Source organism: Anolis sagrei, chromosome Y, assembly GCF_037176765.1.
Source record: "Anolis sagrei isolate rAnoSag1 chromosome Y, rAnoSag1.mat, whole genome shotgun sequence".
In the NCBI taxonomy this organism is placed as follows: Eukaryota; Metazoa; Chordata; class Lepidosauria; order Squamata; family Dactyloidae; genus Anolis; species Anolis sagrei.
The window spans coordinates 74,003,054-74,026,435 of NC_090035.1; the positions used below are offsets into that span (position 1 = coordinate 74,003,054).

The window sequence follows — 23,382 nt, forward strand, 5'->3', positions numbered from 1 at the left end:
TCCATTCTGTTGGAATCCTAGGCAAACATGGAAACACTTACGCATGACTATCACAATCTTTAGGACTCAGACTGGGATGAATTGAGGCTTTCCTACTTGTCCAGCAGTTGTGGCATTGCTTTGATGGGTGGCTTTTCCCCCCCAATTCACTTATCTAGTGGTCCTGCAGAGTTGGAGCATCCAGCAAGATGGGCCCATCTCCAAAGTGCTGGTCTTTGCCCAGCCCACAGGAACCTATCTGGAAGATCTCTCCGGAACCACATCTGCAAATGGTAAGAAACAGAAGAGGCCACAACAGACCTTCTGCCACCACAGCCATGACACGGAGGAGGAGGAGAGTCTGGTTCCCTCAAGATTTAGTAGCACTTGGGAGCATCAGAAAGACTTAACTTCTTCCCCCCCCCCCCCCCCCTAGGCCTTTCCATCATATGTGTGTCTGTATATTTTATATATATTTTTGTTCCTTCTCCCCCAGGTAGCATTAGCAGCCATGCTCAGAGCTACAGTGTCCTTGTGACCAGCACTATTGAGCTATCAGTTGTTTACAGGTGAGCAGAACATCTGCCAAGCGTGTGGTTGGAGTTTCCCTGTGCTTTGTATGCAAAGCAAGAACGTGTTATGGGTTTTTTGAGAACAGGGATGAGCATTCCCAAAAATGGAACAAGTTATGATGCATTTGTGGAAAGGAGGGGGTTCTTGTCAGTATCACCTCATTCTTGGCCTTTGTGATAAAATTGCTGAGTCCCCAACGCAGCTGGGTAATGGATACGAGAAACTGTTCTCCAAAAATAAGAATTATTTTGTCGAAGGCTTTCAAGGCTGGGTTGTTGTAGGTTTTTTCGGGCTATATGGCCATGTTCTAGAGGCATTCTCTCCTGATGTTTCGCCTGCATCTATGGCAAGCATCCTCTGAGGATGCTTGCCATAGATGCAGGCGAAACGTCAGGAGAGAATGCCTCTAGAAAATGGCCATATAGCCCAAAAAAACCTACAAAAACCCAAGAATTATTTTGGATGATGTAGGCTTTTTTGACTGTCCCCCTTTCAGAAATGTCTTGCAGCGGGGCCTCGAGGACCAGTTGATCCTGCCTTTGAGTGATCACTATGACAGCGTGATCTGTGCCCTTGTGACTGATATCGACTTTGACTATGAGCCTGAGATCCTCCTTGGCACTTATGGACAGGTACCCTCTATGATTTGCCTTGGTGGTTGTTTTCAGATCTGGTTTGCCACTGTGAGGGGATTGAAACGTATTTCTACACATCATTGAGGTGTCTGGGAATTCCTGGCTGAAGGATGGCCTAACTTTTTGGGATATTCTATTGATTGGGACCCACCTTTCCCAGCATAAAAAGATCTGTAATTGGTTAAGTAAACAAATCCAGAGGGTGTTTCTCCCCAATGTTTCCTCTTCATTCTGGAAAGAAGTGATGAGTAGAGTGCCATAAGGAGGGTTCCATCATGGGCCTGGTCCTGTTCAACATCTTTATTAATGACTTAGATCAGTGTTTCTCAACCTTCCTAATGCCACAACCCCTTAGTACAGTTCCTCATGTTGTGGTGACCCCCAACCATAACATTATTTTCGTTGCTACTTCATAATTTATTTATTTATTTATTTACGGCATTTATATGCCGCCCTTCTCATCACGAAGGGGACTTACAAGGTATATATTATATACAATATATTATATTATTAGCATAGTACAATATCAGCATTAAACATTGCTATATGGCACCATACCACTATATCATAATATTATTAGTAATATTACATGTAATATAAATATATAATAATAATATATTATTATATTACATTACATTATAATATTATAAATATTATATGTATACTTATAAGTATTATTTATAAATATTATAAATATTAATAAATTGATTCTAAATTATATATTAATAACATTTATAAATATTATAAATATTATATGTATACATTTATGTATATGTATAATATTTTAAATATTATATGTATATGTATAAATATTATAAATATTATTTATAAATATTATAAATATTAATAAATTAATTATAAATTATATATTAATAACATTTATAAATATTATAAATATTATGTATACTTATAAATATTATATGTATTCATAATTGTAATTTTGCTACAGTTACGAATCATAATGCAAATATCTGATATGCAGGATGTATTTTCATTCACTGGAACACATTTGGCACAAATACCTGATACGCCCAAATTTGAATACTGGTGAGGTTGGTGGGGGATTTATTTTGTCATTTTGGAATGGTAGTTGTTGGGATTTATAGTTCACCTACAATCAAAGAGCATTCTGAACTTCACCAACTATGGAATTGAACCAAACGTGGCACACAGAACTCCCATGACCAACCGAAAATACTGTAAGGGTTTGATGGGCACTGACATTGGATTCTGGAATTGTAGTTCACCTACATCGAGAGAGCACTGTGAACTCAAACAATAATGGATGTGGACCAAACTTGGCATGAACACTCAATATGTAAAATGTGAACACTGGTGGAGTTTGGGGGAAATAGACCATGACATTTGGGAGTTTTAGTTGCTGGGATTTATAGTTCATCCACAATCAAAGAACATTCTGAACCCCACCAATGAGAGAATTGGGCCAAACTTCCCACACAGAACCCTCATGACCAACAGAAAATATTGTGTTTTATGATGGTCTTTGGCAACCCCTCTGACACTCCCTCATGACCTGCCCAGGGTCCCGACCCCAAGGTTGAGAAGGCAGGATCATCAAGTTTGCAGACGGGACCAAATTGGGAGGGAGAGCCAAGACTCCAGAAGACAGGAGCGGAATTCAAAGCAGTCTGAACAGATTAGAGAGATGATGGGCCAAAACTAACACAGTGAAGCTTAACAAGGACAAATGCAAGATAGTCCACTTACGCAGAAAAAAATGAAATGCAAAAATACAGAATGGGGGATGATGCCTGGCTCGACAGAAGGTCTTGGAGTCCTCATGGGGAGGAAGGTGAACATGAGCCAACAATGTAATGCGGCAGCAGAAAAAGCCAATGGGATTTTGGGCTGCATAAATAGGAGTCTAGTGTCTAGATGCAGGGAAGTCATGCACCCCTCTATTCTTCCTTGGTCAGACCACAACTGAATCACACTGTGTCCAGTTCTGGGCACTGCAGTTGAAGGGAGATGTTGATACTAAGCTGGAATGCGTCCAGAGAGCGTGACTAAAATGATCAAGGGTGTGGAGAACAAGCCCTATGAGGAGCGGCTTAAAGAGCTGGGCATGTTTAGCCGGCAGAAGAGAAGACTGAGATGAGACATGTAGTCATGTATAAATATGTGAGGGGAAGTCATAGGGAGGAGGGAGCTAGCTTGTTTCTGCTTCCCTGGAGACTAGGACATGGAACAATGGCTTCAAACTACAGGAAAGGAGGTTCCACATGAATCATAGAATCATAGAATCAAAGAGTTGGAAGAGACCTCATGGGCCATCCAGTCCAACCCCCTGCCAAGAAGCAGGAATATTGCATTCAAATCACCCCTGACAAATGGCCATCCAGCCTCTGCTTAAAAGCTTCCAAAGAAGGAGCCTCCACCACACTCCGGGGCAGAGAGTTCCACTGCTGAACGGCTCTCACAGTCAGGAAGTTCTTCCTAATGTTCAGATGGAATCTCCTCTCTTGTGTTTGAAGCCATTGTTCCATTGCGTCCTAGTCTCCAAGGAAGCAGAAAACAAGCTTGCTCCCTCCTCCCTGTGGCTTCCTCTCACATATTTATACATGGCTATCATATCTCCTCTCAGCCTTCTCTTCTTCAGGCTAAACATGCCCAGTTCCCTAAGCCGCTCCTCGTAGGGCTTGTTCTCCAGACCCTTGATCATTTTAGTCGCCCTCCTCTGGACACATTCCAGCTTGTCAATATCTCTCTTGAATTGTGGTGCCCAGAATTGGACACAGTATTCCAGATGTGGTCTAACCAAAGCAGAATAGAGGGGTAGCATTACTTCCTTAGATCTAGACACTAGGCTCCTATTGATGCAGGCCAAAATCCCATTGGCTTTTTTTGCCGCCACATCACATTGTTGGCTCATGTTTAACTTGTTGTCCACGAGGACTCCAAGATCTTTTTCACACGTACTGCTCTCGAGCCAGGCGTCCCCCATTCTGTATCTTTGCATTTCATTTTTTCTGCCAAAGTGGAGTATCTTGCATTTGTCACTGTTGAACTTCATTTTGTTAGTTTTGGCCCATCTCTCTAATCTGTCAAGATCGTTTTGAATTCTGCTCCTGTCCTCTGGACTATTGGCTATCCCTCCCAATTTGGTGTCGTCTGCAAACTTGATGATCATGCCTTCTAACCCTTCATCTAAGTCATTAATAAAGATGTTGAACAGGACCGGGCCCAGGACGGAACCCTGCGGCACTCCGCTCGTCACTTCTTTCCAAGATGAAGAGGAAGCATTAGTGAGCACTCTCTGTGTTCGTCCACTTAACCAATTACAGATCCACCTCACCGTAGTTTTGCCTAGCCCACATTGGATTAGTTTCCTTGCCAGAAGGTCATGGGGGACCTTGTCGAAGGCCTTACTGAAATCCAGGTACGCTAAATCCACGGCATTCCCCGCATCTACCCAGCTTGTAGCTCTATCGAAGAAAGAGATCAGATTAGTCTGGCATGACTTGTTTTTGATAAATCCATGTTGACTATTAGCGATGACTGCATTTGTTTCTAAGTGTTTGCAGACCGCTTCCTTAACAATCTTTTCCAGAATCTTGCCCGGTATCGACGTGAGGCTGACTGGACGGTAGTTGTTTGGGTCGTCCTTTTTTCCCTTCTTGAAGATTGGGACCACATTGGCCCTCCTCCAATCTGCTGGAACTTCTCCCATTCTCCAAGAACTCTCAAAGATGGTTGCCAATGGTTCCGAAATGACTTCCGCTAGTTCCTTCAGTACTCTTGGGTGTAGTTGATCTGGCCCTGGGGACTTGAACTCATTAAGAGCGGCGAGGTATTCCTGGACGACTTCTTTCCCAATTTGGGGTTGGATGTCCTCCAATCCCTCATCCACTCCATCTTGCTGAGGTTGAAGACTCTCTTTTTGTGAGAAGACCGAGGCAAAGAAGGCATTAAGTAGTTCTGCCTTTTCCCTGTCCCCTGTCAGCATTGCCCCATCTTCTCCTCGAAGAGGTCCTATCGCCTCCTTGTTTTTCCTTTTTCTACTGACATAAGAATAGAAGCCCTTTTTATTGTTTTTAATGTCCCTGGCAAGTCTGAGCTCGTTTTTTGCTTTAGCTTTGCGGACCTTTTCCCTACAGGTGTTGGCTATTTGTTTGAATTCTTCTTTGGTGATTTCTCCCTTTTTCCACTTCTTGTGCATGTCTCTTTTGTGTCTTAGCACAGTTAGAAGTTCTTTGGACATCCATTCTGGCTTCTTTGCACTTGTCCTATTTTTTCTCTTTGTTGGCACGGTTTGCAATTGCGCCTTGAGTATTTCACTCTTGAGAAATTCCCATCCATCCGTAGCTCCCTTGTCTTTTAGTATCTGTGTCCACGGAATGCTGCTCAGTGTTTCCTTCATTTTTTGGAAATCAGCTCTCCTAAAGTCCAAAATGCGGGTTTGACTTGTCTTAGTTTCGGCTTTCCTTTGTACCTCAAATTGCAGGAGCACATGGTCACTTGCCCCTAAGGATCCTACCACTTCGACCGCATCGATCAGGTCCTCCGCATTTGTTAGGATGAGATCAAGAGTAGCCAATCCCCTTGTTGCCTCTTCTACCTTCTGGACCATGAAATTGTCTGCAAGGCAAGCGAGGAATTTGTTGGACCTTGTACTCTTGGCCGAGTTTGTTTTCCAGCAAATATCGGGATAGTTGAAATCGCCCATGACTACTACATCTCTTTTCTGTGCCTGTTTGGTCAACTGTTGGCAGAAGACTTCATCAAGATCTTCCTCCTGGCTTGGGGGTCTGTAGTAGACGCCTACAACGACATCTTTTTGAGTCCCAGTTCCCTTGATTCTTATCCAGATGATTTCAAGCTGGTTTCCCAGATTGCTGTCTTGAATTTCTTCTGCAGCATAAGAGTTTTTGACATATAAGGCTACTCCGCCTCCTCTCCCCTTTGTTCGGTTTCTGTGAAAGAGGTTATACCCCTCGATATCTACATTCCAGCGATAGGAGTCATCCCACCAGGTTTCAGTGATGGCTATGATATCATATTTGTGGTGTAGTGCTAGAAGTTGGAGTTCGTCTTGTTTATTTCCCATGCTCTGTGCATTAGTGTAAAGACATGTGAGCCCCTGGGATCTTCCCTTGAGCTGTTTAATTGGGATTATTGTGCTTTTGGTACTTGGTCCTTGTTGTGTTTGTGCAGCCCTCCGTTTAGCCTTCTGGCGATTCCCAGACATTATGGGTAAAGTAGTGTTCGCAAGGCTGTTGTCCCCCTCCCCCGGTGGACCTAGTTTAAAGTGCGTCTAATGAGGTTTGCGAGTCTGTGAGCAAAAAGGTGTTTTCCTACTTGTGTGAGATGCACCCCATCCCTTGCCAGTAGGCCATCCTCCTGGAATAGCAGGCCATGGTCGAGGAAGCCAAAGCGTTCCTCCTGACACCATTTTCTAAGCCAGTCATTGACCTGTACTATTTTTCTGGCTCTTGTGGGTCCGTGTCTTACAACAGGGAGGAGGGATGAAAAGACCACCTGTACATTACATTCTTTTGGCCTGAACTTCCTGACTATGAGAGCTGATCAGCAGTGGAACTCTCTGCCTTGGAGTGTTGTAGAGGTGCCTTCTTTGGAGGCTTTCAAGCAGAGATTGGATGACCATCTGTCGGGGGTGCTTTGAATGTGATTTTTCTCCTTGGCAGGGGGTTGGCCTGGATGACCCATGAGGTCGCTTCCAACTCAATAATTCTGTGATTCTTTGGTCTTTCAGGAGCTTTTGTGCTACAAGTATCGGCCCTCAAACAGCCAAGCAACTGGCACATCAAGACACTCTTCCTGTGGTCAGTCTGAAGGGGAGTTTCACCTACTCTGGCAGCGCACTTTCCCCAGTCCGCTCTTGTCCATGGAATATGTGGACCTGACCTACGATGGGCTTTGTGAGCTGGCAGTGGTGTGCTTGAAGGGGCTGCATATTCTCCAGGTTTGTGATGGTGGGGGTGCACTGTGGGGATTGTCATGGGGGTCCAGGGAGGAGTGGGGTATGTCAGTTTCATAAGCCCTAAGCCAGGCATGGGCAAACTTTGGCCATCCAGGTGTTTTGGACTTCAACTCCCACAACCAGCTGTTAGGAATTGTGGGAGTTCAAGTCCAAAACACTCGGAGAGCCGAAGTTTCATAGAATCATCGAATCATAGAGTTGGAAAAGATCTCATGGGCCATCCAGTCCAACCCCCTGCCAAGAAGCAGGAATATTGCATTCAAAGCACCCCTGACAGATGGCCATCCAGCCTCTGTTTAAAAGCTTCCAAAGAAGGAGCCTCCACCACACTCCGGGGCAGAGAGTTCCACTGCTGAACGGCTCTCACAGTCAGGAAGTTCTTCCTCGTGTTCAGATGGAATCTCCTTTCCTGTAGTTTGAAGCCATTGTTCCGCGTTTGCCCATGCCTGTCCCAAGCTATTGGCTTCCTTTTGATTTTTTAAAAAAATAAGTCAAACACTAGCTGTACCCTGGCCACGCGTTGCTGTGGCCTCAAAAAACAGGACTCCCGGACAATCTGGGCTAGGGAACACCTCCCCACAAAGATTTTCTGTAGGCAGGAAGAAGCCAGGCTTTTAAGCTGCAAGGCTTTTCAAAGGTAGGCAATGTATGTGTATATGTATATGTGTATATATGTGTGCATGTGTATATATGTGTATATTTGTGTGTGCTTGTGTATATGTATATATGTATGTATGTGTATATGTATATATGTGTGGTTTGCATGTGTATATATGTGTTATGGATGTGTATATATGTGTTATGTATGTGTATATATATGTGTGTGTATATGTATATGTGTGTGCATGTGTATATATGTGTTGTGTATGTGTATATATGTATTTATGTGTGTATGTATATATGAGTGCATTTGTGTTTGTGTAGATATGTGCATGTGTGTGTTGTTTGTATATGTGTGTAGGGCTGGCCTTACTTGGGCCCTCCAGACATTTTGGACTTCAGTTCCCACAATTCCTAACAGCCAGAACAGCATTGCTCTTAGGAATTGTGGGAGTTGAAGTCCAAAATGCCTGGAGGGCCCAAATAGGCCCAGGCCTGGAGTAAGAGATTTGTTACTGAACCCTGTGTCTCTTTGGAGGCCTCTGCAGCCTCCTCCTGGCGTGGCTCCTCCTCCCTCCCTCCCTTCCCTTTCCCTCTTGCCTTCCTTGCCTGACTGATGGAAGAGGCTTGCTTGCTTCTTTGCTTCTTCTATCCCTCTGTCTGTCCTTCTCCTTCTCCCTCCTCTCTCTCTCTCTCTCTCTCTTTGACTACAGCTCCCTTGCGTCTGCATCATGGAGTCACAGCAAAGTGGCGCCAAACTGCATTAATATTATACCGGAGTCGGATTCAATTCTTCCTGATAGAATTGGGCACTCGGATATGGAATTTGCAATTAAGGCTCTCACCCATCTGTCAATTTCTGTCCATGCTGCATACTTATCATCATCAGCTTGGGGTGGATTTTGGTTGGCAGACCTTGGTTTGCTTTGAATCCAGAAGTAGCTCCAATCTCTTCTTCCAAGTCGAATAATTAGATCCATTTTCTGCAAGTTTTGGAAGCTTCAGAAAGAACTCTTGTCTCCTTTCCATACTGTGTATCTTTCCAAAAATAAAGATGCACCAAAATTAAAAAAATCCTCAAAAACCTTTTTAACGAAGCCTCTCTGCTCTTTTCAACCTTCCTTCAACCTTCCTCAACGAAGCCTCTCAAGCTCTTTCTTTCAGCACAAATACAGCCTGGGAACATAGACTAAGCACACAGACTGGGCACTTAGACTGGGCCCATAACCCTTTTGTTATAGAAAATTACCCTAAAATATACAGCAGAGCATCCTAAAACAAACAGGATGCAAAAGTTGAGCCAATGTGAAGTGCTGTGTGATGCGGCTGTAAAGATTTCAGAGTTTAGGAGGCAAACATGCAGAGTCCAATCTTTAAAAAATCACAAAAAGGTTTATTTACAACTCGCTGTTCCCTGCCACATGTTGCTGTGGCCCTGTCTGTGTATATGTGTTTTGTGTATGTATATATTTGTATGTATGTGTGTTTGTGTATATATATGCAGTTCCTAGGACAACAAAAATTGGCGAAAATCTCGGAAGAACATAGGGAAAGCTTAAATAAAGAAGTTACGGAACAAGAAATCAAATGTACCATATCAAAATTAGATATAGCTATAACGCCAGGACCAGATGGGTTCAAAGCAACATATTGTGTTTGCGTATATATATGGTTTTGCACATGCGTTGTAATGTATTTTTTGTCTTTTGGCTTTTAAAGTCTCTTCTGCTGTGTTTTTCAGTGTTTCCTGTCGTAGTCAACTGCGAAATCGCACTTATGGTATTCCTGCGCCAGCGCAGGCCCAGCTTTCGGAACCTTCTAGACTTAAAAAGAAACATTTTGCTCCCCAGTCCCGCCCCCCCTCCCCCCGAGTATATAAGGTCCGTGGGCGGGACCAACCGTCAATTCTCTTTTTTCCGCCGAGAAATAGGCATCAGCTAGTGAACCTTGTGATAATTTGGATATTTGACTTGGACTGACTTTCGACTATTCTGCTATCTGGCTCCCCGAATTTGGACTGAACGACTATTCTTTGACAAACTGGCACAGGCAATTATTGAAATGGCGACTACTTCTTTCAAGAAGTGCACCAAGTGCCCCAACGTGTTACCAGACACGGATGGGCATGAGTTATGCCTTGCCTGCTTGGGAGAAATCCACCTCTCCCAAACCTGTGCCATCTGTGCGGCCTTTACGCCTCAGACGCGGAGGAACCGTGAGACGCGTCTTAAGGCGGCTTTATACGAACGGGCCCTGCTTCCCCCTCCACCTGCGAGGCCTCAGCAGGGGCCTGAGGCATCCTCCTTACCTCCCGAGGCTGCTCCGAAGAAGAAGGCCAAAAAGCCTAAAGAGAAGGCCCAGGATGGCCGCGCGGAGCCCCAGGGCCGCAGCGCCTCCAAGAAGGAGGGAAAGGCCCCACCGGAGGGCCGACAGCGCCCCGTGCAGGCGCAGCCTACAGCGAGTCTCCTCTTCCCGCCAGGAAGACTGGCTCCGCCCCGGGACCCGAGCGCGAAGAGCGCGCAAGCGCGAGTGTCCCCGACGCCGGCTGAAGCCCTCCCAGCGTCTTCGAGCCCGAGCCTCCCTTCTCCTCCTCCAGCCAACCGAGAGGCTCCCGAGGCCGTGGCTCCAGTGAGAGGGGCGGGTGTGGGCGCCTCGGCTAGCCCCGCCCCCACAGACCCGGCCCCGCCCGGGATGGGAGGAGCGGCAGCCGTGGAGGGACGAGGCGCGGACGCGCAAAGAGGAGCTGTCACCGGCATCGAGGAATGGGGCAGACCGCTCGAGATCGCGGGCCCCTCGGTCTCGCCGAGCCCGAGAGGAGTCCTCTTGCCCCTCCCGAACCCGACTCCTTTGCTGGCTTCGCCAAGGAGGGAGGAGCGACGCCGCAGACCTCGGAGGTCCAGATCTCCCTCCAGGCGAAGCAGATCGGCATCCAGGCGAAGCAGAGCTTCCAGCCGTCGATACCGGAGGGGATCGAGGGGCCGATCCAGGAGGACATCATCGTCATCTTCGTCCTCCTCTTCCTCCTCCTCCTCCCCCGCCTCCAGGTCGGCCAGGAGGAATCGCCGGGCCCGCAGATCCTGCTCCTCTGCATCTTTGAGGCCCCAATTCACACCAGGCCCTTATCCATACCCAGGCTTCTGGCAAATGGCTCCATCAGGCCAAATGTTGTTCCAGCATACGCCTCCCTTTGCACCTATGCAGCACATGGAGGCCATCCCTGGCATTGCACAGAGGGGCTTGGGCACATCAACGACTGTATTCCCTGCCCCAGCCTTAATGCCACCACCAACTACAACACTGACTGCCAGACCGCAAGAAACTGTTTCTCGCCCAGAGGGCGCCCCCAGAGCGGGTCAAGAACTATGTGCTGGACAGAATGTTTGTAATGATCAATCTGTTAATGTGATTCAATCTCTGTATATTGATCCTGCTAATGGTGTTGAAAATGCTAATGGGGGCTCCACACCTGTGCCAATGACCTCGGCCCAGCCTGCACTGACTCCTATGGGAGATCTGGAGGACCCTGCCCCACAGGTGGAGCAGAGGACCACTGAACCGGAGGAATCAAACTCCGATTCAGAGGCTCCAGACCAAGTAGTGGTTCCCAACGCCTCTGAACCGGGTCCCTTACCACCTGACTTTAACAAGTTTGCATGTCTGGTAGACAGAATGATTAAGGCCCTCGACATTCCGGCCCCTAAAGCCCCGGAGCATGTCGAGGACCCTATGTTTCCTAGTGAGGAGCAAAATGTGGTCATCTCAACAGCCCTACCCATGCTCCCCTACCTGCTAAAATTAGCTAAGATACTGGACATACCACCGGCCGCAGTACCAGCTGTCCCCAAAAGAGTGGACAACATGTATAAGATCGACCTGACCAAAGCGAAATGGGTGACAAATCCTCCCAAACCGAATACGGTGGTAGCCGAGGTGGTTAAGTCAAAACGCCCAAAGGGAATCCTTTCTGCTCCCCCAGACAAGGAGGGCAGAAAGGTTGATTCCATGGGAAAGAAAGCCCATGTTACGGCCGGGCTACTAACAAGGATGTCGCACTACGCGACGTATATGAGCGGGTACCAGAGCTTTCTCTGGAATAAATTGCTCCCATACCTTGACAAGCTGCCTCAAGAGGAACAACGTTACCCTAAGGCCCTCCACACGGAGGCGCTAATTTTGTCAAAAATCCAAAAGGATTTTGCCAAGCATTTGGCCGAAACTGCAGGCCATCTGTTTGCTACGGCCACTTCAATCAGGAGGCACGCATGGCTTAGGGCTGCTAACTTGTCTGAGGAAGGGAAGGCCTTAGCCGAAGACCTACCTCTACACGAGGAAGGCTTGTTCAATCCGGAAACGGACGGAACACTAAAGGAGAAGCAGGAAGTACGCCAGGCTGCTGGTAAATTCGGTTACACCTGGCAGCCCTACAACCAACAACGCTCAAGATGGCAACCTCCTGCGGGTAATTTCCGTAAGAATTTTAACAATTCTTATTCAGGGCCCTTCAGGGGAAGGAATTCGTCGTCCCCCAGATATCAGGGTAATAGGAGATCCTCCTATAATTCCAAACCACGATTCCAGCCCTACCAAAACAAACCTAAGCAGGGCGCCTCACGGAAGCGCCTTTGATGACAGGGACCCTATCACCGAGAGCCCCTTAACCAACTCCTCCGCAAGTTTGAATGTTGAACCCCTTGAGGTCCAAGTGGCCCCGGTTGTTAATGTTCTTTTCCCGAGTATTCTAGCTGATTCTCCCCCAGTGTTCGGGGATAGACTGGCTGCGTTTCAGGATTGTTGGGAAAGTATCACTACTGATAGTTGGGTACTAACTATTGTTAAACATGGTTACACCATTGAATTCAATGAAACCCCGGGAACGGGCAGGGTTACGAGCACGCAACCGTCTCCGGCACTCCTGCAAGAGATAAATACGCTCCTGCAAAAAGGGGCCATTTCACCTGTTGCGCCATCTATGTTCCCGCATTGTTTTTTCTCCAGTTATTTTGTAGTTGAAAAGCGCGGAGGAGGTTTTCGGGCTATTATGGATCTAAGGAATTTAAATAAATGCATCATTCCAAAGAAATTTCGAATGGTCACTTTGACTTCAATCTTACCCCTGTTAAGAAAAGATGTGTGGTTCGCCACCATCGACCTTAAAGACGCATACTTCCACTTTTCAATAGCACCACACCACAGAAGGTTTCTAACATTCATGGTGGGCTCGCAGGCATTTCATTACAACGTACTCCCGTTCGGACTGAGTACGGCCCCGCGGGTTTTCACCAAGTGCATAGCAGTGGTAGTGGCGCACCTACGCACTCAGGGCATCATAGTGTACCCCTACATAGACGATTGGCTGATTGTATCCCAATCGCACAACCAACTGCGTCACCATATCTCTGTCATTCTCTGTCTTTTGCAGTCTTTGGGGTTGATTGTCAACGTGGAGAAGTCGTCCCTGACGCCGTCCCGACAGATCCAATTTATTGGAGCCTTGCTGGACTCTCACACGCAGAGAGCGTACCTACCTGGAGACCGGGCTTCCAATCTTCGAGAGCTTATCAACCGGTTCCTGGAGTCCTCCACGGTGTCGGCCAGACAGGTCCAGGTCCTACTGGGCCATATGGCCTCCACCACATCGGTAATCCCGTTCTCGAGACTCCGGATGCGTCCTCTGCAGGCATGGTTTGGGTCAGTTTTCAACCCCCTCACAGACAACCAGAATATCAGGCTGTCCCCTCCGGAGCAGGTCAGGTGCTCCTTAAGATGGTGGACGCAACCCCAATGGGTCGGTATGGGACTCCCATTTCAGCCTCCCTCTCCTACACTAACTATTACAACAGATTCCTCCCTGTCGGGGTGGGGTGCCCATGCACAAGGACTTGTCGCTCAGGGAAGGTGGTCTCCAAGCGAAAGCACGTTGCACATAAACGTTCTAGAGCTCATGGCAGTAGGAAAAGCTCTAAAGTCCTTCGAAAGCATGGTAAGAGGCACAGTAGTACAAATCCTGACGGACAACACAACCGTCATGTACTACTTAAACAAACAGGGCGGCACTCACTCACACCAGCTCCTGCAACTTTCGATCAGCATCTGGGAATGGTGCATCCAGAGGGGAACGTTCCTACGGGCCTCTCATGTCCCGGGGGAACAGAACTCCCTTGCGGACTCTCTGAGCAGGAGTCCAATGGGGAACCACGAGTGGTCTCTGGATTGGGAAGAATTACGAAAGATCTTCCAGGTGTGGGGTTATCCGACCATAGACCTGTTCGCATCCACGGAGAACAGGAAATGCAAAACATTCTGCGCGAGGACTCAACCGTCCTTACGGGGGGACTGTCTAGGGGATGCGTTCCTCAGGAACTGGGGGGGTTCCCTAGTCTACGCGTTTCCACCATTCCCTCTTCTTCTGAGGGTAGTAGCAAAGATTCAATCGGACAACGCACACTGTATTCTGGTGACCCCGTGGTGGCCACGGCAACCGTGGTTTGCACCACTCCTTCAATTGTCAGGGAAGGTCTTTGTGAGGCTCAGAGGCAAGCCGGACCTTCTAACCTCCCAACAGGGACGGGTTCTCTACCCGGATGTCCAAGCTCTGAGGTTGACCGCATGGCGGATTCTTCCACCAGAGTAGACAGTGAGGCTCCCTTTTCAGAGCCTGTTCTAGCCATCATTGATGCGGCCCATAGACCATCTACCAAACGCTCATATACATACAAATGGGCACGTTTTAGCAGATTTGCAGCAGCAAATGGGGTGCAACCAGAGTCTGCACCTATCTCAGTGATTTTGGATTTTTTGCTGTCCCTCTCAGAGGCGGGCATGTCTAACTCTTCCATAAAGTGCTATTTGGCGGCCATCTCATGGGCCAGAAGGAAGACGGGACTTCCGTCCTGTTTCGTTGACCTGTCGGTCAAGGCCTTTCTGAAGGGGTTAGCAAATGTCAGACCGCCAACGGCTCCGGTTACTCCCTCTTGGAGTCTGGAATTGGTTCTCTCGTCACTGACGAAGGCTCCATTTGAGCCCTTAGCATCAACGGACCTAGCGTCACTCACTTGGAAGGTAGCCTTTTTAGTGGCTATTACTTCGGCCAGGAGATCGAGTGAATTGTGTGCTCTTAGAGTGGATGAACCGTATTTGAAGTTTCATAAAGACAAGGTGGTCCTACGGACAGACCTGGCGTTCTTACCCAAGGTATCCACTCGTTTTCATAACTCGCAGGAAATAATTCTCCCGGCATTCTTTCAGAATCCGGAAACATCGCTGGAAAAGAATTTACACTTGTTAGATGTCAGAAGGGCACTGGCCTTCTACATACAGAGGACTAAGGAATTTAGGAAGTCCCCCAGGTTGTTCCTAAAGTACAGGAAGGACACAAAGGGTTTGCCAGTCACGTCACAGCGGTTTTCCGCTTGGATTGTATCTACCATTCGCACCTGCTATCGTTTAGCGGGCAAGGAATTGCCGCAGCAGGTGCATGCTCATTCAACAAGGGCAATGGCCACTTCAGTGGCTTTTTTGAGAGGAGTTCCCTTGGAGGAGGTGTGTCGGGCGGCCACGTGGGCGTCCCCAAGCACCTTTGTATCCCATTACAAGCTTGACGTGAGGTCCAGGAGGGATGTATGCTTCGGCAGGAATATACTCTTTTCTGCAGTGGCATGACTCCCTCCATCCGGTCTATAGCTTGCTAGTCTACCATAAGTGCGATTTCGCAGTTGACTACGACAGGAAAATATGGGTTGCTTACCTGTAACCGTAGTTTCCTGAGTAGTCACCTGCGAAATAGCACATTCCCTCCCTTCCTCCCCTCGAGTGTCATGCCGCGTTCCTTCTGGCTGCTGTGCGGCGGAAGAGAATTGACGGTTGGTCCCGCCCACGGACCTTATATACTCGGGGGGAGGGGGGGCGGGACTGGGGAGCAAAATGTTTCTTTTTAAGTCTAGAAGGTTCCGAAAGCTGGGCCTGCGCTGGCGCAGGAATACCATAAGTGCTATTTCGCAGGTGACTACTCAGGAAACTACGGTTACAGGTAAGCAACCCATATTTTTTATGAGTGATGGTCACTCGTTGGCTGGATAGGTGTATTGTGTCCAAATTTGGTGTCAATTCCCCCAGTGGTTTTTGAGTTATGTTAATCCCACAAACAAACATTACATTTTTATGTATATAGATAATAACTACCAGGTAACTATATTTCTTCATGGTAAAGAACTGGGTCTGAGCTACAGTAACATCCATCTCTTCTAAGGTTTCAAAGAGAGGGAAAAAACATCAATTACTCCATCTCTTCCAACACTCACGGAGAGAGAGATCTCAAAGCACACAGGATATACTCTCCATACTAAGATGTAAAAAGACAGAAGGCAGCTTCAAAAAGCTTGAAGTAGAAAAGTATACTTTTTAAACAAGCAATTAGAATAAGAGCAGAAACAAAGAGAGAGAACAAAATACATACATTCCAACTGTCATTCAGGAGACATGGGGGAAGGGAAACCTTTAGACTATTCTAAGCTAACTAAAGTGTTCCTCAATGAGGACTTGAGACTTGTGAGGTTGAATTCGAACACAAGGAAGGTTGGAATCGTAGAGTTGAAAAAGACCACAAGGGTCATCCAGTCCTACTCCCTTGTTTGCTTCTTCATTGTATTGCTGGAAGGAAGGCAACTAAGTATTTACTTATCAAATAAACAAACAGATCAAGCCGTATGTAGAGCGGAGAGGCTGTGTCCCTGAGAGACCTCCCCTCCTCACCCCTGCTGTGTTGTCTACATGGCTCATAACCCCCGCAGACCAAACATTATTAGAGAACTCATAATAAATTAAAGAAAGGTTATCCCAAATACATTCTAATCATTTTCAATTCTTTAACCGCAACAAGCTGGCAAAAAGCCCAGATCTCCAGGTGTAGCTGATCCACTCGGCGCTGCCAAGTTTGGCTTCCGGCACACTTTCTTTTTGATTTTCATTTTACACTGAGCTCGGTGCTGAGTCTTGTTCACAGCAGAACTTAACAACAGAAGAGCTCAAATGTGGACTGGGTTTGGCTCCAAGCATCATGTTGCTCGATACCCAAGGCTGTGGTCAGAGGCAGGGAGGTGAGCTTTTTCTCCCTTGGAAGGCAGTTTTGCGAGTATGTATGTGTATATATATATATATATGTATAAGGTAAAGGTTTTTCCCTGAAATTAAGTCCAGTCGTGTCCGACTGGGGTGTGGTGCTCATCTCCATTTCGAAGCAAAAGAGCTGGCGTTGTCCGTAGAGACTTCAAGGTCATGTGGTTGGCATGACTGCATGGCGCACCATTACCTTCCTGCCAGAGTGGCACCTATTGATCTACTCACATATATATTGTCTGTTTGTAGTATTAACATAACTCAAAAACCACTTGATGAATTGACACCAAATTTGTACACAATACACCTATCAGGCCAATAAGTGACTATCACTCATAAAAACACTGAAAAACACCATGGAAGAGACTTAAAAAAACCCCAAAATAAAAAATACATTACAATGCATGCGAAACACCACATATATACACATACGTACACATATCATTTGTTGTTGACTATGCCTGGCTGAGGAATTCCAGGAGTTGTTATCCAAAGAAGTTAACTTTTCTTCAAAATAAATACACATGGTGCCAAACAGCAGGAAAGGAAGAAGAAATCCACACACCATGGTTACTTCAGGATGGTTTATGGAAGGGCAAAGCCAATTCCAGCCCTGTGAACCTTCCCATTTTTTCAATCAAGGCTTTTGACTTTTTGTGTGTGTCTGCCCATCAAATGTTGTGCAGTGAGTGGTGGCCACATGTGACAGTTGTGGCACACAGTTGATCAGTTAACTTCTTGACAGACCATCTATTTGTTCTTTCACTAACAGATCTTTTGAATGCTGTTTGAGACCTCTTTACTTTCTTGGGGGCATCAACCTCAATACTCTAATTCTATTTGTATGCTGGGCTATAGTTTCTAGCATCTAGATCAGTGGTTCTCAGTCTGTGGGTCGCGACCCCTTTGGGGGTCAAATGACTCTTTTACAGGGTCGCCTAAGATAATCAGAAAAATATCTGATGGTCTTAGAAACTGCGAAACCGCTAACTTTTCCTCACCCCCTTTGCATCCCAGTGGCCTCTTCCTCTTCTCCAGTGGGAGGTGGTGATATCACTCATCCCCCTTCCCTCTGCCATTTTAGGAGGAAGAGACAGAAGCAACAGAGGTGAGGTTTACGTTGGAGCCAAGAGAGAAGAGGAAGGAGGAGGAGATGGAGGTGAAAAGGGAGGAAGTGAGGGAGAGAGGCCTATGGAGGGGGGGGGGGATTGGGGGAAGGTCAGGGCTTAGAGGGGGTCGAGTGGCCCCTCCATGGCTGAATCTCAAGGAGAAAGTAAAGGTGAGGGATCCTTTGAGGGAGGGTCACAACAATGGGTTACCTGCCTCATAGAATCATAGAATCAAAGAGTTGGAAGAGACCTCCTGGGCCATCCAGTCCAACCCCCTGCCAAGAAGCAGGAATATTGCATTCAAATCACCCCTGACAGAGGGCCATCCAGCCTCTGTTTAAAAGCTTCCAAAGAAAGCGCTTCCACCACACTCTGGGGCAGAGAGTTCCACTGCTGAACAGCTCTCACAGTCAGGAAGTTCTTCCTCATGTTCAGATGGAATCTCCTTTCTTGTAGTTTGAAGCCATTGTTCCGCGTCCTAGTCTCCAGGGAAGCAGAAAACAAGCTTGCTCCCTTCTCCCTGTGGCTTCCTCTCACATATTTATACATAGCTATTATATCCTCTCTCAGCCTTCTCTTCTTCAGGCTAAACATGCCCAGCTCCTTAAGCCGCTCCTCATAGGGCTTGTTCTCCAGACCCTTGATCATTTTAGTCACCCTCCTCTGGAGTCATTCCAGCTTGTCAATATCTCTCTTGAATTGTGGTGCCCAGAATTGGACACAATATTCCAGGTGTGGTCTAACCAAAGCGGAATAGAGGGGTAACATGACTTCCCTGGATCTAGACACTATGCTCCTATTGATGCAGGCCAAAATCCCATTGGCTTTTTTTGCCGCCACATCACATTGTTGGCTCCTTTCCTTTCCTTTCCTTTCCTTTCCTTTCCTTTCCTTTCCTTTCCTTTCCTTTCCTTTCCTTTCCTTTCCTTTCCTTTCCTTTCCTTTCCTTCCCTTCCCTTCCCTTCCCTTCCCTTCCCTTCCCTTCCCTTCCCTTCCCTTCCCTTCCCTTCCCTTCCCTTCCCTTCCCTTCCCTTCCCTTCCCTTCTTCCCCTTCCCCTTCCCCTTCCCCTTCCCCTTCCCCTTCCCCTTCCCCTTCCCCTTCCCCTTTCCCTTCCCCTTCCCTCATCCTGAATGCTGTCCTCTCTCTCTCACTCTCCCTTCCTTCTGCACCTCATGGTCTCCATGATATGGACTCTGTCCTTTCCTTCCCCCTCCCTTCCTCTCTCTCGGACCCTTCTGTACATCGCTTCTCTATCTGTCTCCAGGCCCACATGCAGATATGCCCACATACGAGTACCCTGCGTGATGACATCATTGCGCCAACCTCATCACATACACCCCGTACAAATACAGGTGTATGTGACAGGGTTGGCTCCATAATGTACTTATGCGGACCAGTCACATATGTTGAAAGCAGCTGCTCTGTTAAAAGCAACTACTGTGTTGAAAACAGCAGTATTGGAGATAAAATGACAGGAAAATACATCCTGTATATCAGATATTTACATTATGATTCATAACAGTAGCAAAATTACAGTTATGAAGTAGCAGTGAAAATAATGTTATGATTGGGGATCACCACAACGTGAGGAACCGTATTAAGAGGTCACGGCATTGGGAACGTTGAGAACCACTGATCTAGATGGAGAATTTAGGCGTCGTCCATAAACACTAACTTTTCCAAGTGCTGACATTTTTATATAGATAATGAATTGCTCTGTGCATCTTGGTGAAGATGGAAAGGCAAGGTATGCATCCTTTGAAATAAAAATCTCTTCTCTTGTTCACCCCGTCCTCCAACAGCACAGCCTCACACAGGTAGCCCAGTGTCTCTTGGAACGGCTTCGGTTGAAAGTGGCAAACCAGAAGGCCCAGGAGAGCATTGCTGCGCATCTCCAGGATCCCAAGGACGAGGACGAGAAAGAATGAAAAGCGTGATGAAAGTGGCTGAGCCATTATTGTTTGATGGAAGAAAAGATAGATGACTTCAGATTGCTTCAGATCCAAAGGCGTCATAGGAGGGAACTTGAACCAAAGTCAGAGAGGGATGAAGGGATGCAGTGACATTTCTGGAGCGCCTCTTCATGTAGTGGTGCCTCGTAAGACACAAGAAGCAATCGTCTGGTGCGATTTGTCTTGCAGACTCTTGTCATTCCTAATTTCACAACCAAGGGGGCTGCCCCAAACTTGATTTGACTGAAGACCTTGTAAATAGGGAATAAACTTTGCATTATGACAATTCTCTATTTTATGTGGCTGCGTGATGGACTAAATCCCGGAATGAGATCAAGACAGCCTTTCCTAATTTATTTTAGAATGCCTCAGTTGCCTTTTCAGAGATTCAAATCAGTGGGTTGTTATAGGTTTTTCGGGCTGTATGGCCATGTTCTAGAAGCATTCTCTCCTGACGTTTCGCCTGCATCTATGGCAGGCATCCTCAGAGGTGGTGAGATCTGTTGAAAACTAGGAAGATTGGGTTTATATATTTGTGGAAAGTCCAGGGTGGGAGAAAGAACTCTTGTCTGTTGAGGTAGATGTGAATGTTTCAATTGGCCACCTTGATTAGCATTTGATGGCCTGACAGTTTTTAAGTGTGGCTTGTTACTACCTGGGGGAATCCTTTGTTGAGAGGTGGTTAGCTGTTCGTGATTGTTTCTTGTCTGGAGTTCCCCTGTGTTAGAGTGTTGTTATTATTTACTGTTATAATTTTAGAGTTCTTTAATACAGGTAGCCAGATTCAAATCCGCTTGTATCAACAATGGCCACAGCGTGTTGTATAAATACCACCCTGCATATTTCAGTAAGGCAGTCAAAATCTTGTGCAAAGGCATTAAAGCAAGACGACTAAGCAGAACAGTTCTTGCTGTCTTTGGTTTCCAAAGGACCAATCCCTCCTGAGTAATCTTACTTTGAATTAGATCCAGTTATATTTCTTTATTTACAGCATTTATATTTTGCCCTTCTCACCCCTAAGGGGAATCAGGGTGAATCACAGAACACATACATGGCAAACATTCAATGCCGCTAAAAAGACAGGACAGACAGCAGATAGAGATATTATATCACCATTTTCCCCCAGTTTTGGCGTCCTGGAGGTTGTGCTCGATTCTGGCCACAGGGGGGTGCTATTGCTCCATCCTCTATGACGAAGAGCACTTGATCACAGACTTCCTCCTTCCTTTGATCGCCAGGATTTTCTAGTATTTCCTTTTTATGGTGCCGCAAAATACCTCCCTGCTTAAGAGGTGCCTAAATTCTCTACTCACAGCTCACAGCTGTTTTTGAACTGCTTAGGTGGACAGTAAGCTGGGCTGAAGGTTGGGTGCTCACCCTGACCCGGGCTTCGAACTGCCAACCTATTGATTGGTAGGATCTATTGCTGCTGGTGATTAACCAGCTGTGCTGCAGACCTTGCACTCAGTCTACCTCCATATTTTGATCCTTGTTTTCCAACCCACCACTGCATTATTGAACTTGCATAGCAAGGAGAATGATCAGCTTTCTCTATTCTACGTATACATTTCTGTCCAATCTGAATAAACTGGTTCTGAAGCCAGATTCTGCCGTTTAATGTGAACAAATGGCAGAGGCAGAAGGACATGCATTAATCTTGAATTGCAGTAATTGGGAAGCATTTGTAACTCCTCAGTGCAGCTGAGGGTATGTATGTAAGTTGATGGTGGGATTTGTAGTATTTCTGTCCATTTGGGAAGAGCTATGCAGTGGAATTCTCTTCCCCGGAGTGTGGTGGAGGTTCCTTCCTTGGAGGCTTTTAAACAGAGGTTGGATGGTCATCTGTTGGGGGGGCTTTAAATGCAATTTTCCTGCTTCTTGGCAGAATGTGGATGGATTGGATGGCCCAGGAGGTCTCTTCCAACTGTATGATTCTATGCATCATCTTTCTTGTTGGGTTCTCATGGCATTGAGATGTGTAAATCCTTCCTGGAGACGGTTTTAGAAATGGGGGCAACACCATTTTGGTTAAGAGATCAATTCTGGTGAAAGCGGATGCACCCGTCTCCCTGGCATTCGCCTTTACCTAGGCAGGTCTGTAAGAACAGTGCTTCTTCCTTGATTTCGAAAGAGCAAAATGCAAGATGTGGATGTGTTTTTCTTACCAGAGATTAAATCCTGTATTGTACAGCTGCCTGTTATTTACTCCGGGACTTAACTTCAGCTTTCCTCTCAGCCATTCCATTATGAGTTGGGGAGCAGAGGGCAGGATCAGAGAAGCGCCTGGCTGTGTCCTCCTTGCCAGATGGAGAACCGTTGCATCATCTGCTGATGTTTATTGGGACCTTTAGGGTTTGTTTTTGGCTATGGAGAGATGGATACTTTCCTGATCATTCTTCTTCTCCTGTGGAATAGGAGCTCAGCAGTAAGTCCAGGAGGGAGCTTGGTGTGTGTTTGTTTTTCTCACAGAAAAGACATTGCTATTCAACAGGGCTTTTGAACAGAGGGCCAGCTTTAGCACAGCAGGTTAATCACCAGCTGCAGCTGCAGTAAATCTTGCCAACCGAAAGGTTGACAGGTTTGTTGTAGGTTTTTCAGGCTATATGGCCATGTTCTAGAAGTATTCTCTCCTGATGTTTTGTCTGCATTTATGGCAGGCATCCTCAGAGGTAGTGAGGAAAGATTGACAATTCGAAGCCGGGTCAAGGTGAGCTCCTGGCCTTCAGCCCAGCTCCCTGCCCACCTAGTGAATCAAAAACAGCAATGTGAGCAGATGAATCGAAACCCCATTAAGCGGGGAGGTATTTTAGGCATGATGTTTTGGAGGAAAGTTTGCAAACAAAGAAAGCTCTTCGGTAAGGACATGGAGCGATAGCACCCCCTGTGGCCGGAACTGAGCACAGCCTCCAAAGATGCCAAATGATGAGAAAAAGCTTATATACAGTCTTCCCTCACTTATCACGGGTGTTCCGTTCCAGGACCACCCGCAATAAGTGAAAACGCGCAAAGTAGGGACGCTATATTAATTGTAATATTTATACATTATTTTAGCATATGTATAAGAAGTGCGTATGTGCAGTCTAGCCCTTGCGCTTCCTTACCTTCCTCCAGGGCCACACAGGCTAGGGAGGCAGGCCTTCCCCACCGCGCTTCAGGCCACCGCTCTGCTGGGGTCTGCAAAGGCCAGGGAGCCAGGCGTTCCCCGCCGAGCAAGCTCTCCAAGTCGTAGGAGGGCAAGCGGAGCTGGCGGAGGGGGTCCCGGCCTACGCACCAGCCTCCCTTTCTGAGGCCCATTGTAATGTAAATATGTTAACAGTTATAAAAAATCTGTGAAACAGCAAGTCCGCGTAAAGTGAACCGCAAAGTAGCAAGGGAACACTGTACCTCTATCTGCTTTCTGTCTTGTCATTGTATAATCGGCATTGAATTTTTTTTCGTGTCAGGAGCGACTTGAGAAACT

At 46.8% G+C, this 23,382-nt stretch overlaps 1 protein-coding gene across 2 annotated transcripts in view; it reads left to right on the forward strand.

The window, feature by feature from the left end:
* LOC132780192 (KICSTOR complex protein kaptin) overlaps positions 1 to 20,208 on the forward strand; it is a 46,916-nt gene extending 26,708 nt beyond the window's left edge. The window contains exons 8-12 of one of the 2 annotated variants that reach the window (XM_060783764.2): positions 159 to 272; positions 476 to 548; positions 1,049 to 1,184; positions 6,922 to 7,131; positions 19,773 to 20,208. In XM_060783764.2, the coding sequence (XP_060639747.2) occupies positions 159 to 272; positions 476 to 548; positions 1,049 to 1,184; positions 6,922 to 7,131; positions 19,773 to 19,898 (659 nt within the window). In that variant the 3' untranslated portion in view covers positions 19,899 to 20,208. Of the gene's footprint in view, positions 1 to 158; positions 273 to 475; positions 549 to 1,048; positions 1,185 to 6,921; positions 7,132 to 13,168; positions 18,048 to 19,772 lie in introns of those variants that run through there. The other variant, XM_067461499.1, reaches the window with a different exon arrangement.
* The last annotated feature ends 3,174 nt before the right edge of the window (positions 20,209 to 23,382 follow it).